Source organism: Pelodiscus sinensis, chromosome 22 (assembly GCF_052426305.1).
Source record: "Pelodiscus sinensis isolate ZL-2025 chromosome 22, ASM5242630v1, whole genome shotgun sequence".
Lineage (NCBI taxonomy): Eukaryota > Metazoa > Chordata > Testudines > Trionychidae > Pelodiscus > Pelodiscus sinensis.
The window spans coordinates 572,378-590,059 of NC_143073.1; the positions used below are offsets into that span (position 1 = coordinate 572,378).

Consider the following 17,682-nt stretch of genomic DNA (forward strand, 5'->3'; position numbering starts at 1 on the left):
ACCTTATTGTCTCCAGCACGAGGCACGGGAGGGCTGTTCCGTCTCCCCCCAGATGAACCCTCTCTTACTTCAGGGTGCTGCGTGCACCGCAAAGGTTAAGAGGAAATCAAAGTCGATGGCAAACCCTCGATTTCCCGGCCATGATCAGAATAAGCATGGCGCGCAGGCAGCGGGAAGGGCTTCTTCGCCACTGCTTATTAGCATTAGGAACGCTCTAATTAACGTGTCTAATCGCGGGAATGATGGAGAGAGCGTATCAGGGGAGTTCAAAACTGTGCTCTGTTGCAGCTGAGGACTGCTGCCGTACAGGCGCTGAAGCCAGAGCCCCTGCCAGGATGCAGCCCCAGGGAGCTAGGGGAGCAGAGACGAGGGCTGGGTAGGACTCTGCCGCCCCGGGATGGCTTGGGAAGAGGAGAACGAGCCCTCACACTGGGATGGAAGCGACTAGTCGACTATCCGATAAGCAAAAGCTCATCAGGCAGCCTAGTCCCGCCCCCCTTGCTGCTGGGGAGACCAGGAGCCGGTGCTGGGGGAGCCGGCTTAAAAGCCATTTCCCCCCTGCACCGTCTCCGCGGGGGCAGGGCAGCGGGGACCGGGCACGAGTGGGAGTCCCCGGCTCGTGTCCAGTCCCAGACGGAGCCCGAGTCAGGCCTGCTCTCGCGCCAGGGCCCCGCTGCCTGCTGCCCGCTAATACATCGACTAGGCAGAGCTGCAGCGGGCGGGCTCCGGGGTCGGGAGCTGACCCCGCTGTGGCTCCCCTGTGGGTGGAGAGTTCAGTGGAAAAGCCATCGCCTCGTCCATTAGCTGGTTAAGCTAAGTGGAACGTCCCTAGGCTCCACTCTGGGCAGTGCAGCCTGCTCCCAGTAGATGAGCATGTCCCCCAAATGCTACCGCTGCCACGGGGCCCTTGGTTTGCAAGTCAGGGGCGGATGAGCCATGGGGCGGGGCGCAGGGCGCGATGGGGCCTTCTCCGCGTCCGTCACGGCCGGCGAGCCAGCACCTTTCACTGCTGCTCGCTGCGTTTTCATCAGAAATACGGTGCCTCTCGCGCCGCCCATGCCCAGGATCGCAGGCTCCCCACACTCCTCTGCCACCCCACAATATCCTCCCTGCTCACAGATGGCACGGGCAGGGGGAGGGGGGGGGGACACTCACTTAGGGACCAGAAACCAGGGGCTGTGGATTCAGGTCCGCAAAGCCGGGAGCAAACCCACAAGTCCTGACTCTTCGAACTGGCAGGAGGCTGAACACCTGAGTCATTCGCTGAGAGCAGCAGGACGGAGAGGAGGGGGAGGAACGTTCCTTGCTCTCCCCCTGATCCGGGGAGGCTGCTGGCACCCAGGGCTTCTGAGGGACTGAAAACCCCCAAACCAGGACACATTCTGGGCTGTCAGTCAAGCGACTTTTGGTGTTTTGCAGCCTTGGCAGCAGCGTGGAAAACGCGTCTTTGGCGCTCTGCTCTCCAGCCTGGCCCCTCGCTGCTCCTCTCCCTTTGTCAGCTCCTGATAGGAGCACTGCTTATTGCCCCGTCCACAGGGAGACCTGCTGGCCGTCCGCGGAGCGGCGGAGGCACAGACAACAGAGGCAGCTGTTCGTCAGCCTCGCCAGCCATCGGCTTGGGCACCAAGAGCCTGGAGTGGAGAACGAGGTGGGGGAGGGTTTGTGTCTCTTCCTAGAGGGATAAATACTGAGGGGCTCAGTCAAGCCGTCCTCAGCAAACAGCACGAGCACTGAATCTGCACGCCGCAGGGAAACCCCTCTTAGAAATACGGCTCAGGCCGAGGAGAGCACCAAGAACGATTCCAGCCTGGCTTTAAGCGGAACCCTTCCCCCACAGACCCCTCAGCGCTCTGCGGTTACCCAGCACCCTTCTTCAGGGAGCAGAGCTCGGCGCCCCTGGCCCAGCTTGGGCTGGGTTAGAAATTCGGTAGGGCCAGGGGCCCCTGATCGGCGGCCAGGCCAGCAAGCGAGCAAAGGAAGCGTCTCAGGCCCGGTGTCCTGCCAGCAAGGCGTGTGGGGGGGACCAGCTCCCCGGCCCAAGGGAGGCAGGGGGATCGCACAGCACGTCCCGTCCCAGACTCCACTGGAGAACAGAGCTGGGGACCCTTCCGGAGGCTGCCGCAGGACCACACCTTGCTCCTTACGGAGGCTTAAGGGGTTTGGGGTGGAGCTGACCAGCTCCACTTGCTGAGAGTTGCTCCTTGACCCAGATCTGAGCGGGCCACTGGGGACAGCAACACCATTTCCCTTAAATCCAGGCTGCTGAAGGACAAGAGGAATTTCTGATAACCCAGCACCACTGGAGCGGCGGCTTCTCCTGCCCTCCCCAGCCCGCACTGCCGCCAACGAGCGCTCAGGCCCGGCAGGTGCTGAGGCCAGCGTGGAGAGTGCTCACTACTAGCCATGTTTTGGTGAGCGCGCCCGGGGCTATCCACGATGGGGGCCCTTTGCCCTGGGCGCTGTAAACAGAGCAGCAGACACCCCCGCCCCGCAAGGCAGACTTTTTAAACAGACCAGGGGAACAATTCACAGCCCAATCTGCGGGCCCGGCTCGCTCTCCTCCTCCGGCCTACTGACCACACAGAGAAACGCGCCATGGTGAGAAGTAAGATCTGACAAGCTCCATTTCCCCAAGAGCAGACGTGGCAATGGCCAAGGGACTGCAGGCCCACAATCCCTGGCCCCTAAGACGCAGCAATGGAGAAAGGCAGCAGGAGCATGTAGTGGGGGTTTTAATTAAACCAAGCTATTTATATATGTACAACCCCACCCTCCCCCCAATATTGCACCATTAAAAAAGGAGCTTTTACATCTAATTATTTGTTCACTTCCCCTTCCCTTGCCCATACTGTAGTTTGCACCAATTCACAGCAGCTGTCAGACAATTCCTCAGCCAGTCCAGTTAAGTGCGGGACAACCGGGATTCTGAGAGAGCAAAGAAATCTGCAGTCCAAGTATGTCCGGAGAGGCCTTCTCTCGGGAAGCAGCCATGGCAGTACCCAGTACTGACCTGTCCAAACGGAAGGACAAAGCCTCAGAGGCCTGGTAAACGTCTAAGCAACATGATTTCTTGAGGACTTGGTCAACACAGGTTTCTGGGGGAGCGTCTTCTGTTTCAGGCCTGGCTCTCGGGCTCACCCTTGGAAATCACAGCGCGATCCCCGTCACGGCAGAGGCACGTTCCAGCATCTGCCGTGCAGCGTGAGTCAGAGGAGCTGTAATCCAAGCGGGGGCTCGTGAGCCCGCCGGACGCGCTCAGTAAGCCACGTCCCCAGGGCTGCTGAACAGCACGTGCGCTTTGGCATTGATGAAGTAGGTTGCGAGGAGCGAGAGGACCAAGATGGCGATGCCCACGACCAACGTGATGATCTACATGGGGACAAGAAAGGAAACACGTGATGGCGCGGTTACGAGCGCAGAGCAACGCGCTCACACCGGATGCAGAGCCCACCACGCTCCTGCTGTGGCCCCCAGGACAGAGATGGCCTCTGCCCAATGGCTTGCCATCTAAATCGAGAGGGAGGAAGGAATTTCAGGCCGAACCCTGCAGGGTCCATCCAGCCTTCTGTATCTCAACTGACAGCGGCAGGCACTTGGCGTCAGAGAAGCAAGTCCAGGCCTTGCATTAGGTAGACGTGGATAAACTGCTCCCCACGTTCGCTTTTCTTTCAGTACCTCAGAGTTACAGGTTAGTTTAAGCTCCAAGCGTGAAGGTCACTAGCTCTTCCAAAATGTATGTTTGCATTAACTAGCATCCTCAGACACCTCAGTCCCCCTCTGAATCCCGCCAAGTTCTTCAACTCCACAACGTCCAGTAGCAGAGAGTTCCACAGTCTAAGTGCCGTGTGAATTTTTTCCCCTTTCTTTAATTTTGAATCTGATGCATTTTCATTTCATTGAACGTCTCCTTATTCCTGAGACACGGAGAGCAGACGTTCCCTATCCACCTCTCTGTCATTTGTTATTTATACACGTATTTCCTCTCTCATCGGACACCTTCTTAAGAAAGCAGAGAAGTTAACTGATCCGTTTATTTGTTCTTCATTCCAACAGCTCAACACCAACTACTGAGCATCAACTCTTTGCCCTTGCTGAGCTTTTTATCCATTCCTAAGGTCTCATAACGGGCTGCTCTTTGGAGTCACCAGGCCTGATTCATTGATCCCCACGACTGCTGAGTACATGGCTACAGCTAACGCCCATTTCAAGGCTCCTTTACACTGTTGCGGGGTCATAAAGGCGCCTTTGTAGAACAGTGAACCCAGTTCGTTAGCTTGCTCACTTGGCTAGCTCTGCGGGTCTTGCCTGGGTATTTAAAGGCGGAGGCAGGGAGCTATTTTTGCCCCGGGTGGAGTTAAGAGCGACAATGCTGTGATACTCACTCAGTGGGTGGTTGCTTACAACCCTAGCAGCCCAGCAATTGCCCCGACATGCACGCCCGGCCCCAGGGCCACTTGCTGCTGTCACACAGGTCAGGCTGTGCATTCTCAGGTGGTTACAAACGGGCATGACATCACCAACAGCCAACCAGAGAGCCCCACGGGAGCCCCACAGCTGGAAGGGGATCTCAACCTTAACCCTTCTGTGGCTGGGGCTTAACAGCAATGTAGTCACTGGAAGCTGGCGCCAAGAATGTTGTGAACCTGACTAGCAATCGTGTAACAAACAGGTGAGTTGTGTTCGCTTGGTACCAGACCGATTTGCCTTGGAGCCCGTTTCCTTCCTAGGAGACGCACTTGGTGCTGCTCGGGTCCTTAACGCAACTGGCTTTTTAAAATGAAATGAGAATGCCCAGGCTTCATTTGAATCGCTGACGTGGGGCAGGGCTGGGGAGGAGGGTTCAGATGCAGGCTGACGGGGGACGGGGACGGACGACGGGACAGCCCCAGCCCTCTGTCATTGCAGCCGCTTGGGGCCAGGTGAGAAGAGCCTCTCCATGGCTGCGGCAGCCGCAGAGGGCGCAGCCAGGGGAGGGGTTCAGCCTGTGGGCTGGGGCGAGTCCACGTTCATCTGCCCCCTGCACTTCCCAGCCAACTGGGCACTGGCCCCTTGCTCCCTGATGAAGGGGAATAGCTGGAACACCCCTGTACCAATGGGGGGAGGGAGCTGGGAGGCCCGGGCTGGAGCAGTCCCAGATGAAGGGGTGCCCCCAGCCAGCCAACTGGTTTTATGAAAAGCAATGCCATTGCAGGCACACCCCATTGTCTTGGCCCGACCAAACCCTGACCTGGCTTTACGTTCTGCTAAGAGGAAGCTGCCTCCCAATTTGGCGGCCCAAACTAAACTGCAAAAACAGGCGCTCAGCAGTGACGTCTGGCTTCTCCTTCTTTGTGCACCAGCACGACAGAGCCTTGGTACAGCATCACACAGAATGAATGCGGAGTTAACGGCAACATCAGAATTCGAAGTCCCACTAGCATGTCGCAGGTTTGTTTTTTCAGGCTGCCTACAGTTCCAAGGGATGCACTTCATTGTCACTTACCGCACGATTCGAAGGCCTTCCGTCCCCACCGGGGCTAGAACCGTGTTTTGAAAAGGAAGAAGAACTCAGGGAAGGACAGAATCGCTGAGTGATCAGAGCCCTGAGGACGCCTGCTGAGGCCGACAGAACACTCTGCAATTTCTACAGGGCCCCATCAGCCCTGAGGATCCCAAAGCATTTTACGCGCCTAATCCAACACACAGCACCCCCTTCAGCTCAAGCTGGGAGGGAGCTCAGAGCAGTTTCAGAGCACCTCGCCCCAGCTGTTTGGGGAGAAACTGAAGACGAATACGGTGCCTAGCTAAACCACACGGGGATCTTTGGGGAACTGAATGGAATTACCCTTGTGGAATTTTGCCAGACTATAGAATTTTGCCTTCTACCTTGCCAAGTGTCCAAGGTCCTTTATTCACCCAAACTGGAGCAAACTCGGGATCAGGCTACAGGTTCAGAAATGACTGAGGGGGAGGTGAGGAGGAGCACACCCCGGCCTTCTGTAGAGGTTATCCCAAGAGTTGAGCAAGCCCAGGCCTGCTCAGCTGGGGAGAGATTTGACAGGAAGCTGGCAGAAGGTGTCATGAAACCTGGTCCCAGCATATGTTTCAAAGCTTGCCCAGAGACACTGAAGTCAGCATGGCGCCTTGGCATCTATTCCCAGCATCGTCTTGATGAGGCTCTAAACACAACGACTCACCTCCAACTCCTTGCTGGCCACGAGAAATATGCGGGCGCGGATGTCCTTCCAGCGGCTCTCTGTCCACGTGGAGTACTCTGTGGAGCCCCACTCCTTCAGCTCGAAGGCAGGAGAGAGGGCCTTGGTCAGGTGGACAGTTGACTGGACGCAGAAGGGCACTCGCGACGTTGAGTTTGGCTCCCTGGAGCCCTGCACCCAGGTGTAATCGTACATCTGCCGAGAGAACACAGGGAAGTAAGAACAGAACCGTACAGCATCCCCCTCCCCCGGAAACTTCACTTGTTCTGGATCGTAACAGGCTTTGCTGATTACACTGCCAACATGCATTTGCTTCACCCACTGCTGAGAAGCGACCACCTCTAAGGCGGAGCATGGATGCTGTTTAACCACACACAGCAACAATGTACAACAGCTAAGGCCTGGCAGTAACAGCCCTGGGTCCAGCTGAAACTGCAGGGGAATGTTTATTGGCAGAACGTAGTTCACAAGCTAGTTTATCCAGCACCTCGGGACAGGCTCCTGTCAACGGCCTCACGAGATCTCTGATGCCCACCCGTGGCCAAGGTCTCGGCAGGAGCTAGAGACACGGTCTGGCCACAGAGCGAAGGACCGGACGCTCTCAGAGCTGGCACCCCCCTCGGACTGGATGCCCGCACTGCCAGCGCCTGTGCTGTCTGTGTGGAGTCTGGACCCAAGCTGCCCCCCCGCTGTGCTGCTTTCAAGGAGCACTCCCCTCCGACATGTCTCCCGCCTCGGGCACAGGAACGTCCTTCCTCTCCCCACGTCTCGCTCAGGACAGGAGGAGACTTTCCCACCCTGCGTTCTTCAGAGAGACGGAACGAGCCCAATTGCGCGCAGGGACGTCCGTGAAGCTCCCACCCCACCCTCATTCTGCTCCCCAGCAACTTACTTCCTTGTCGGCGCCGGGCGCTCTTTCGGGGTTCAGGCATTCCTCCTTGGTGAAATTGACCACCGTGCCCGTGAGGTTGGCCAGAACGAACTGCACTAGCTGGGTGGTGTTCACCGGGTAGGAAACCGCAATGTAGTGCTGGGGGGGCTCATCACCTGGAGAGTGCGAGCAGACAGGGTTGGCAGGGAGGAGGAAAGCCAGGGCCACGGGGCTTTAGAAAGCTCCCAGGGGACATGGGAACTAGCCCAGAATTCTTCCCACGCCCGGCTTACCCAGGAGTCCTTTCAGGTCTTGTTTAATGATGGACTGGAACCAGGAGTTGTTGGTTTTGATCAGAAATCCATAGAGCATTCGGGAGACCTGAAAGGGAGATGGGAACAGGCTCATCCCAGGCAAGAGTGGTGTCTGCCTTCAGCGGGAAGGACGTCAGAATTGACAGGCCCCAGCTGGAGAGCTGTGCCCAGGGCTGGGCACCCCACTTGGGAAAAGATGTGGACATACAAGTGAAAGTCCAGAAGACACCACCACAAATGAGGAAAGGTCTAGAAAACGACCCACGAGGGAAGCCAGAGAACTGGGGTGTTCAGTCTGGAGAAGAGAAGACCAAGCGTGTAGAAGGTTGCTAGAAAAAAGCGACACGTTCTCTTTCCCCAGGACAGGACACGAAGCAACGGGCTTACATCACAGCAAAGCAGGTTTAGCTTAGACATTAGGAAAACCTGTGAACTGTCGGCACAGCCAAGCACTGGGACACGTTACCTGGGCAGGCTGTAGGTTTCTCCGGGTGTTTTTAAGAACAGGACAGACACACACCTGTCAGGGATGGCCTAGCTGATACTTAGCCCTGCCTCAGCGCAGGGGACTGGACAAGATGACCTGTCAAGGTCCCTTCCAGTCCTACATTTCTATGATCTAGTCGGGGTGGGCAATCATTTTTGGCCAGGACCACTTCAAAAATTTTTGAAGTAGCCTCAGGCCACCCCAGAAGGGGCGGGGCCTAAACAGGAAGGGATGGGGCTCCCCCACCCCCAGACTATGAGTGGTTTGGAGGTAGGGGAGCCCCTTTGTCCCCCCTTCCCACTAGGCACCCATGCCCTGGAAGAGGCTTGGCATGCTCCCCCACCCTCAGGCCAATCAGGGCCTGGGGAGCGCAGGAAGTCTCCTCCCACTCTGCCAGGAGCAAGTGCCACGGGTGGGCTGGGGCAGGGGGAAGGAAGCTTCACACAGCTCCCCCTCCCCCCAGGCCCTGATTGGCCTGCAGACGGGGGAGCGCACGGCGCCTCCTCCACACTCCCCCCACCCTGCGAGCAGCGCGCGGTGCTTCAAAGTGCCACATGCTCCTGGCAGGGCGGGAGGCGGCTTCACGCGCTCCCCCACCCCCCAGGTCCTGATTGGCCTGCAGACGGGGGAGCGCACGGCGCCTCCTCCACACTCCCCCCACCCTGCGAGCAGCACGTGGTGCTTCAAAGTGCCACATGCTCCTGGCAGGGCGGGAGGCGGCTTCACGCGCTCCCCCACCCCCAGGCCTTACTTGGCCTGAGGGCAGGGGAGCAGCAGGGCCCACCCCAATCTAGCAGCTAAAAGTGCAGGGCTGGGAGTCAGGACTCTGTTCCAGGTTCTGTCCCCCTCGTGGCCACGGACTTCTTGCCTGACCTCGCGTGATGCATCTGCACAGCCGCGCCCCCCGCTTCCCGGCGGGGACTCTGCACGCCAAGGGTGAGTATTGCTCTTGTTCAGCTTAACGCCTACGACGCCGGGAGCTGCTGGGAGGCACCAGAGAGGGTAAAGTGCTAGTCGTTCAGCTACAGCAGGGGAGGCAGGCACCCCGAGAGACAGACAGGCCAGCATGATGTGTAAACACACAAACAGAGACAGAAGGGAACTGTGAGAGCTCAGCATGCATGCCAAGGAGAGGATCCCATCTGCTCGTACCGTTCTTGGATCCGCCTGAATAGCAGAAGTGTTGCCGGTTCCCCCCGCAAGCTGGTACAGGGCACGGGCGACCACTGTGGCTACTTCTGCCAGGGACTGCAAGGGAAGAGGGCTCTGTGTTAATCAAGACAGGCAGGCCCAGCACAACAGGGAAGGAGAGCCGGCCATTCCTCACACATCCATCAAAGCATTTACCACACTCGGATCTGAGCGCCTGATGCCACCGGCGCAGCAGAAAGCCCCCAGGCCCCAGGAATGGGCAGCGAACCTGCCACCCAGAGGCGGATCCCCAGGCTCCACCCGCCCTGCGTGCAATGGACAGAGACCTGAGCTGTGTCCGTGACGTAGTCCAGAGTCTCCTCGGGGCTAAGCCCCTCGGGATACCGCATCAGGATGTTCTCCGCTGTGTCGTACACACTCTGGTAATATCTGAAAGAGCAAGGGAAACGGGGCTGGGGAAGGTGCGGAAAGAAGCCACAGGGCATGGAACTCAATGAAGCAGACATTGGGAGCAGTCCCCTGCCAGAGCTGGCCTCCCACGCACTCCTTAAACGATTTAACGAGGCTTTGCAAAGGTCTTTGGGCCTGGCACCACTTCTACCATCTGAGGAGTTGAATGCAATTGACAAGCTGCGATTAAACCGCAGTGTCCGGTGCCTCAGTTTCTCCATCCGTTACGTGGCTGGAGAAACTGAGGCTCGGAGTGGGGAAATGATCCACGAGGCCACAACACGTTCATGGGACCAGAACCCAGAAGTGCCGATTCCCAGTTCCTTTCTCCCAGCCAGGCCCACCGACTCCCCTGCACCCAAAGGTCCGAGAGGTTCCAAATGAACGAATGCTGGGAGACTCGCATCAAGAAATCTGCAGCAGCAATGCCCAGCTGAACGGAGGCTTGGGCGAGAAGCCCAGCACGATGGTCTGTGCTTCCAGGCTGGATGGGAATGCTGACAGCGATTCCCGAGAGCGAGAGCTGGAGGGACGAGACGCACTGCCCTCCGCTCCAAGCCTCGCCAGCACCCAGCGCGGGGCTGCTCCACAGGCCAGGAGAAGTGGGGTGCACCGGGGAGAGCGGCAACCTGGAAAGACAGGATGGGCAAGAGCCGCCCCGCCCCTCCATCCCCCAGCGCCCCGGGAGAGGAGGCTCATGGGACATCTACGAGGGGGTCAGGTGGGGTGAAGGGAAGAGCCGCCCCCTGCCCGGGGCCCTGCCGCTGCTCGATTAGAACACAGCAGCTTCGGGAGGAGCAGATGAGGCCCGGCACGCTCAGCTGCCATTTGCTCACCTCTGGCTCCCAGCCAGCTGCAGGGAGCGTTTCTGTACAAAACTGGATTTCTTTCGCTTGTCAGGATGATTATGTCGCGCCTGGTCAATTACATGGCACGTGGCTGCTCCCCCCACCCTCTGCCCTCCATCCACCCACTGTTCCGGGGGCTGGGCTGCCCTCTGCTGGCTACCGCTGGAAATGCGTCGTTCGGCCCGTGGCGCCGGTACCTGCCCCGCAATAGTTCCGCGGGCAGGTTTGCTAGGCTTTGCGCGCGCCGCTAACCCCGCAGTGAGGAAGGCTCCAGCCACCTGGGGGCAGGTGCTGGCTGTGATGAACCCCCCCCCCCCCCCGCCATTCCTTTTATGATGGACCAGAGGGCGTCAGGCATTTGGGTGGGTACTGGAAAATGCAAAGCGTCCCAGGACTCCTTAGGTCAGCAGGGCATGGGCCAGGCTGCCTCCGCTGGCCAGGAATCCTGGCTCTGCTCTGCAGGGTGCCTCACTTTGGCTACCACCAGGAGACCTGCCGTTCGAGGGTCTGGAAGCCAGACTACTCGGGCTACAAGCCGCTGGGGTTCCTGCCCTGTTCCGTGCCTCGCACGGCCCTTCTCTCGCGCACATTCCGCACTCCCGCTGAGCGGGGCACCGTGGCTGGGCGATGGGAAGGCAGAGGGAGAGCCCAAGTCCAGTTCCTAGCAAACAGGAGGCAGAAGAACCCGAGAGCTGCCAGACCGTCTAGCCCAGAGCCTTGGCAGTTTCAGCACAGAGGCTGATGAGCAAGTGAGTCTGGCCTCATGCCACACGGGCGGCGTGATGCAGGGTAACTGCTGTGGCTAGCAGTAATATTACAGAATACATTTTGTTTTATGCACCAAGGCATGTGTGGACGTGCACCACAGTAGACACGCCGCTGGCTGTGGGAGCCCATGCTAATCATTTCAATCTTTCCTGGGTGGCAGCCCAAGCGCTCAGCTTGCGGGGAACACTGGCCAGCCTGCAGTTTGCAGCACCGTTAAGCCCACACTGAGAACTTGTTTTGCTCCTGCAGTTTAAACCCAGGCGGGAAGAAATCACATCCCAGCTGACCCCGCCTGCCGCCCTCACACCCGCCCCGGACGCACAGGAGAGGGCGCTGCTCCCCGTACCGGTTCTGGAAGGCGGCGCGATGATCAGCCAGCACCGCCCCAGGGATGGGCCTGGCCCTCAGAAAGCGCTGGAAGGAAGAAGGCGGGAGGGGCTGCGACTGTGACACCTCCTGCAGCGTCACGTTCACACCCAGGCTGCTGTTGAGCAGCGTTTCCACCAGGGCTCTGACCTGCAAGGGGAGCGAGAGGAGTCAGGAGCGCGCTGCCGCTTACATCACAGTCCTTAGGCACAGCTGGCGCTCACGGCCGGGAGCTGAACCACTTCGGGCTGGGGTCTCACGCTACCCAAGGTCAGCGCTGGGGGGAGAACCCAAGTGCTGCAGGAGTAGCAGTGACTCAGAGGGTCCCGCCAAGTCAGTGAGCTGGGAGCGCAGAGATACGAGGAGGGGAAACAAGGTCCTGGCCGCTCGTGACCGGGAAAGGTCTCCGGGCACTTTTCGCCCTACGGTCTGAGCAGTGTGCAGCTTCACTCTGGCTCGGTCAGTTCCCGCCTGCTGGCCACGGAGACAGGACTTTTCACTCTGCCTGAGCTGCTGCACAAGTCTGCAGCCCTGCTCGCTCGGCTCAGACGGCTGCAGCTCCGGGTCAGAGAAGCCGGCCCAGGGGCTCAGACAGGTCTGCAGCGCTGCTCGCTCAGCCCAGAGGGCTGCAGCTTCGGGTCAGAGAAGCCGGCCCAGGGGCTCAGACACAGGTCTGCAGCGCTGCTCGCTCGGCCCAGAGGGCTGCAGCTCGGGGTCAGAGAAGCTGGCCCAGGGGCTCAGACACAGGTCTGCAGCGCTGCTCGCTCGGCCCAGAGGGCTGCAGCTCCGGGTCAGAGAAGCCGGCCCAGGGGCTCAGACACAGGTCTGCAGCGCTGCTCGCTCGGCCCAGAGGGCTGCAGCTCCGGGTCAGAGAAGCCGGCCCAGGGGCTCAGACACAGGTCTGCAGCCCTGCTCGCTCGGCCCAGAGGGCTGCAGCTCCGGGTCAGAGAAGCCGGCCAAGGGGCTCAGACACAGGTCTGCAGCGCTGCTCGCTCGGCCCAGAGAGCTGCAGCTCCGGGTCAGAGAAGCCGGCCCAGGGGCTCAGACACAGGTCTGCAGCGCTGCTCGCTCGGCCCAGAGGGCTGCAGCTCCGGGTCAGAGAAGCTGGCCCAGGGGCTCAGACACAGGTCTGCAGCGCTGCTCGCTCGGCCCAGAGGGCTGCAGCTCCGGGTCAGAGAAGCCGGCCCAGGGGCTCAGACACAGGTCTGCAGCGCTGCTCGCTCGGCCCAGAGGGCTGCAGCTCGGGGTCAGAGAAGCCGGCCCAGGGGCTCAGACACAGGTCTGCAGCGCTGCTCGCTCGGCCCAGAGGGCTGCAGCTCCGGGTCAGAGAAGCCGGCCCAGGGGCTCAGACACAGGTCTGCAGCGCTGCTCGCTCGGCCAAGAGGGCTGCAGCTCCGGGTCAGAGAAGCCGGCCCAGGGGCTCAGACACAGGTCTGCAGCGCTGCTCGCTCGGCTCAGACGGCTGCAGCTCGGGGTCAGAGAAGCCGGCCCAGGGGCTCAGACACAGGTCTGCAGCCCTGCTCGCTTGGCCCAGAGGGCTGCAGCCCAGGGGCTCCTCACACCAGGGTGCTGTTCAATATCCAGCACGGGGGTTTGCAAACAAACGTTCCTTCTCGTGACCCGCTGAAGAAAATCGCTGACGCTACGACCAACAGAATTGGACTGGTGCGTGCCCCGGGGAGAGGGGGGTGCTGAGGATCAGAGCTGTGAGGGGGTCAGGGCTGGAGCAGGAGGGGCGGCTCCCAGGCAGCAGGGGACTAAGGCAGCTCTCTGTCTCTCCTGTCCCCGCAGGCCAGGCCGCACTCAGCAGGCTCCCAGCCGGTGGGAGTGCAGGGTTACTGCTCAGGGCAGAGGCAGTGCGCGGGCCTGTCCCCCTAGGAGCTGGGGCTGCTGGCGGCCGCTCCTGGGTGCAGCGCAGTCTGTGGGGCCAGGCCAGGCAGGGAGCTGCCTTAGCGCCCCCGCTGCTCACCTGAGCACCCTGCAGCTTCGAGCGCCAGGGCCCGATATCCCGCCCCCCAACCAGTGCTGGGGCATGGCCGGTAGTCTGAAAACCGCTGGTCGGACACTGAAGCACCTATGGAGAGCGACTCCCCCCCTTCCCCCGAGACTAGCAATAGGCCAAGAGGTCAGCAGAGTCAATGGACGGAGGGAGCCGTACCCCGGCCGCCTCAGCCCACAGAAGCCGCTGTGCTGCTCGGATGAGGAGGGGTGCTCCCCCGCCCGGAGGAACTGGCTTCCCCTTGGGCCTCCGTGTGCAGCTGGGAACACAGGCGCGGGCGTGGAGCGTTCCGTTACCTGCGGCCGAACAGACTCGTTCCTTCCAGAGACGGGGTCCGTGTGCACCCACAGGGCAGAGGAGTTCCGCAGCGCCACCTGCCAGAGAGCGAGCCGCCTGTCAGCGCCCTGCCTGGCGGGGTGCAGAGGGAAGCCACCGACTCCCGCCCCCCCGGGACGAGACTGAGTGGGAGCTAGAGCGACCACCGCAGGGCAGCCACCAAGAGGCCACGGGGAAGGGCTGGCTGGGGAGAGAACCGAACCGGCACCTGACTCAGCTCCAGGAAGGAGTGAATGTTCTCCAGGCGGACGGGAAACTTGTTTCTTTCCATGTCGTAGACCATGCGGGAGCTGCCGATGTAATCAAAGGTCTCCTGTGACGGAACGAGAGCATCCGTGAGCCGCGGGCATTTGATAGTTCACCAGCGGGGGGACACTCTCCAACTAGCCTCTGTCCTCACGTGTCTGCAAATGTTGCCATTTGGTGGAGGCTCCAGAGCCGCCCCTCCCCATAAAAACCGCGTTGTCTGGTTCTGAGTGGGGGATAAAGGGCCCGAGGGCAGGGCCGGCCGACAGCAGCAGCCAGAGAGCGGCTAGCGACTTCCAGCAGAGCCCGGGGCGTCTCCACCCACCTCTGCTCTTGGCGAGCACTGACGGCCACTGGGACTTAGCGGCATAAACTGGGTGTGAACAGGCTCCACGGGCCTGCTGACGAGGGTACTGAGGCACCTCAGGGTGCAGGTAAGTGCCTTGAGCCCACAGAGCCAGGAGTGCCTAAGGGGCCTGGCCACCGTGGCACTTCCCACCAGTCTTCCTTCTACATCTCTGCGCGGGAGAGGGTCCGCTCCCCAGGGCGCTGCTCCTGCGGAACGAGCCGGATCCGCTCGCTCGGCCACTTGCTCCGGAATCAGGGATAACTCGCGCTGGCTCCATGTGCCTCCCTCACCGTCAACGGGAGATGCCTGGGCACCAAGCCCCGCCAGCCTCCGCACATCACAGTGCCTGCCCGCCGCCCCCGCAGGGATCCCAGAGCAGCTCTCAGAGAAGGGCTGACTGCAGCCCCCCGCGGGGGTCACATGGCCCCGCACACCAGAGCTCCACAAAGGAGGCGGCTGCAGATGCCTGGAGGGGAACATCAGCTGCTCACCATCAGCCTCCTTCCCCCACGAGCCTACGCTGGCTTAACACAGCCGCCCCCGGTGCCAGCGCGCGCTCTCAGGCAGGAGCCCATCGCGCTGCAGACAGCTCGCCCGCGCCTGGGAGTCACTGACCGGGCACGAGACTCACTGCCCCGTCCGGCCAGGCTAGAGGTACCTGGGAGAGCCTGGGACTCACGCCAGTACAAGGGACTAGGGAGAGCCAAGGGGGACGCGCTCCAGGCCAGAGGTTCTCACCCCGCGGTACGCGCCCTCCCGCCGGAGCTCTTCCCCATGGTACACGCCCCCGCCCCAGAGCTCTTCCCCGTGGTACATGCCCTCCCGCTGGAGCTCTTCCCCGTGGTACGCGCCCCTGCCCCAGAGCTCTTCCCCGCGGTACACGCCCCCGCCCCAGAGCTCTTCCCCGCGGTACACGCCCCCGCCCCAGAGCTCTTCCCCGTGGTACGCGCCCCCGCCCCAGAGCTCTTCCCCGTGGTACGCCCCCCCGCCCCAGAGCTCTTCCCCGTGGTACACGCCCCCCGCCCCAGAGCTCTTCCCCGTGGTACGCGCCCCCCCCCGCCCCAGAGCTCTTCCCCGTGGTACACGCCCCCCTCCCCAGAGCTCTTCCCCGTGGTACACGCCCCCCTCCCCAGAGCTCTTCCCCGTGGTACGCGCCCCCTCCCCAGAGCTCTTCCCCGTGGTACGCACCCCCCTCCCCAGAGCTCTTCCCCTGTAGTACGCGCCCCCCCTCCCCACCCTCGCAGTACGCGTCCCCCTGCTGGAGCTCTTCCCCGTGGTACGCACCCCCCTCCCCGCCCTGCCCCCCCCCACAGAACTCTTCCCTGCGGTACGCGCCCCCCTCCCCGGAGCTTTTCCTCATGGTACACACCACCCTCCCCAGAGCTCTTCCCCGTGGTACGCACCGCCCTCCCCAGAGCTCTTCCCTGTGGTACGTACCCCCCCACCCCCCCCGCCCCGGAGCTCTTCCCTGTGGTACGCGCCCCCTCCCCAGAGCTCTTCCCTGTGGTACATACCCCCCCAGCCCCGCCCCAGAGCTCTTCCCTGTGGTACGCGCCCCCTCCCCAGAGCTCTTCCCTGTGGTACGCACCCCCGCCCCAGAGCTCTTCCCTGTGGTACGCACCCCCCCACCCCTGCCCCGGAGCTCTTCCCTGTGGTACGCGCCCCCTCCCTGGAGCTCGTCCCTGCGGTCCGCGCCCCCCTCCCCCTGCGCAGCTCTTCCCCGTGGTATGTGCCCCCTCCCCCCGTGCAGCTCTTCCCCGCAGGCACACGCCACTCTCCCAAGGGCACATCAGCACATCCAGATGCGTGTCTAGTGCTAGACCAGGCTCCATGAAGCCCCAGCGAGGTGGGTGCAAACCACCACTTCAGACAGTGACTTGTCTGCACACAGGTTGTACCTCCCTGGGCTGGCACCCTTGGGACCTGACTCGTCCTGATCCAGGGAATTTGCTGGATCAGGGGAGCCACTGTGCCCCTCTGCTGCTGTCGGCTGCGGGGCTCTGCTCTAGCAACAGGAGTGGGGCCAGGGTTGGCCGAGGGGAGCCTGGGGGGAAGAGGCCAGGAAGCAGCGGAGCCCGGTGGCAGAGGGCCAGGAGCACAGCCCCATGGGAGCGCACCAAGCCACGCAGCCATCGGCCTGCGCTCCCGGCCCCTGCCTCCATGGGGCTCTGCAGCCACCCTACCTCCTCCCTAAGTAGCCTATCGTGGCACTGCAGACGCTCTGGAGGGCAGGGGAGGAGCTGCTGAGTTCGGGGCCCTGGCTTCTCCCCACAAATGCTCTAGCCTGGGAGTGCCCCGGGGATGCTGGGCCCCAGATGGTGTCGGACGAGGTCCAACCAGGCCTCCGCGCTGCAAGGCAAGTTTGGTGTTTACCTTCCAGCTCCCGCGCTGTGTAATTCTAAGGCAAAGTGACCCCGTGCGTGCGCGCTGTGACGTGCGCAGGGCCAGGCCGTGCCAAGTGAGCTGGAACGTGGGGGGTCGCGAGACAGACTCCGCAAGGGGAGACAGCTCTCTAGCAGGGTCGAGAGCCTCTTCTGCTCCCTCCGCTGCTGGGGAGAGCAGGCCCCACCTGTCAGCAGCTCCTGAGCACGTCCCCTTCAGAGGGACTCCATGTCCTCTGCCTCACTCCTCGTTGTGGGGCAGGGACCTCTAGCTCAGCAACAGGCCGGTGCGGACGGACAGGTCTCCCAATGGGCACAGTGCACAGGAGGGGGGGGGGGGGGAGGAAAGTCTTACCCCTTGGAAGAAGGTAAACATGATGTTCCTGGGCAGCGTCAGAGCATCTGGCACTTTATGGAGAGCTTCGGCAGCCGCCAAGTGGGCCACGAAAGAGGAGACGGCACTCTCCGCCCCGGGGGCTACGTTCCAGAAGAAAGAATGGCTGTCGATCTGCAAGCGCAAGCAGGAGGCGTGACACTCGTGCGACATAGAGAGAACGAATCCAGAGGCTCTGGCGCACTGAAGAACGAGCAAACCCGACTGGGCAAGACCACGGCAGAACCCTCACCCCCAAACTCAATCCACCTGCGAGCCACGGAACAAGCCTGCTCTGCTATGAATCTGAACATACTGCTCCCAGACCTACAGCGGTCCTGCGGCTCTCCCCCAGCTCTGCCATGCGTCTCAATCCCGCCTGCAGCGCATGCTTGTCCCGGCCTGGCTCTCAAGCCAGCAGTGCGCACAGCCGGAGGTGTACTGATGGGTCAACTGGGGCACACTAGGGGCTAGAATGTGGCCATTAAACTTGATAGCCCCACTCGTTCCACTCTGTCATCTGTAGGGGTGGCAAACCAGGGAATGTA

General features: G+C 61.5%; 1 protein-coding gene across 2 annotated transcripts in view; it reads right to left on the reverse strand.

Moving 5' to 3' along the window:
* Nucleotides 1-2,714: 2,714 nt before the first annotated feature.
* The window catches only part of NCSTN (nicastrin), a 32,974-nt gene continuing 18,006 nt past the window's right edge, over nucleotides 2,715-17,682 (reverse strand). For both annotated transcript variants that reach the window (XM_075908337.2, XM_075908336.2), the window contains 10 exons: nucleotides 17,117-17,269; nucleotides 13,994-14,098; nucleotides 13,746-13,823; nucleotides 11,431-11,600; nucleotides 9,345-9,447; nucleotides 9,019-9,114; nucleotides 7,359-7,446; nucleotides 7,087-7,241; nucleotides 6,177-6,389; nucleotides 2,715-3,369 (listed from right to left, as the gene is read on the reverse strand). In XM_075908337.2, coding sequence (XP_075764452.1) covers nucleotides 3,256-3,369; nucleotides 6,177-6,389; nucleotides 7,087-7,241; nucleotides 7,359-7,446; nucleotides 9,019-9,114; nucleotides 9,345-9,447; nucleotides 11,431-11,600; nucleotides 13,746-13,823; nucleotides 13,994-14,098; nucleotides 17,117-17,269 — 1,275 coding nt within the window. In that variant the 3' untranslated portion in view covers nucleotides 2,715-3,255. The remainder of the gene's footprint in view (nucleotides 3,370-6,176; nucleotides 6,390-7,086; nucleotides 7,242-7,358; nucleotides 7,447-9,018; nucleotides 9,115-9,344; nucleotides 9,448-11,430; nucleotides 11,601-13,745; nucleotides 13,824-13,993; nucleotides 14,099-17,116; nucleotides 17,270-17,682) is intronic.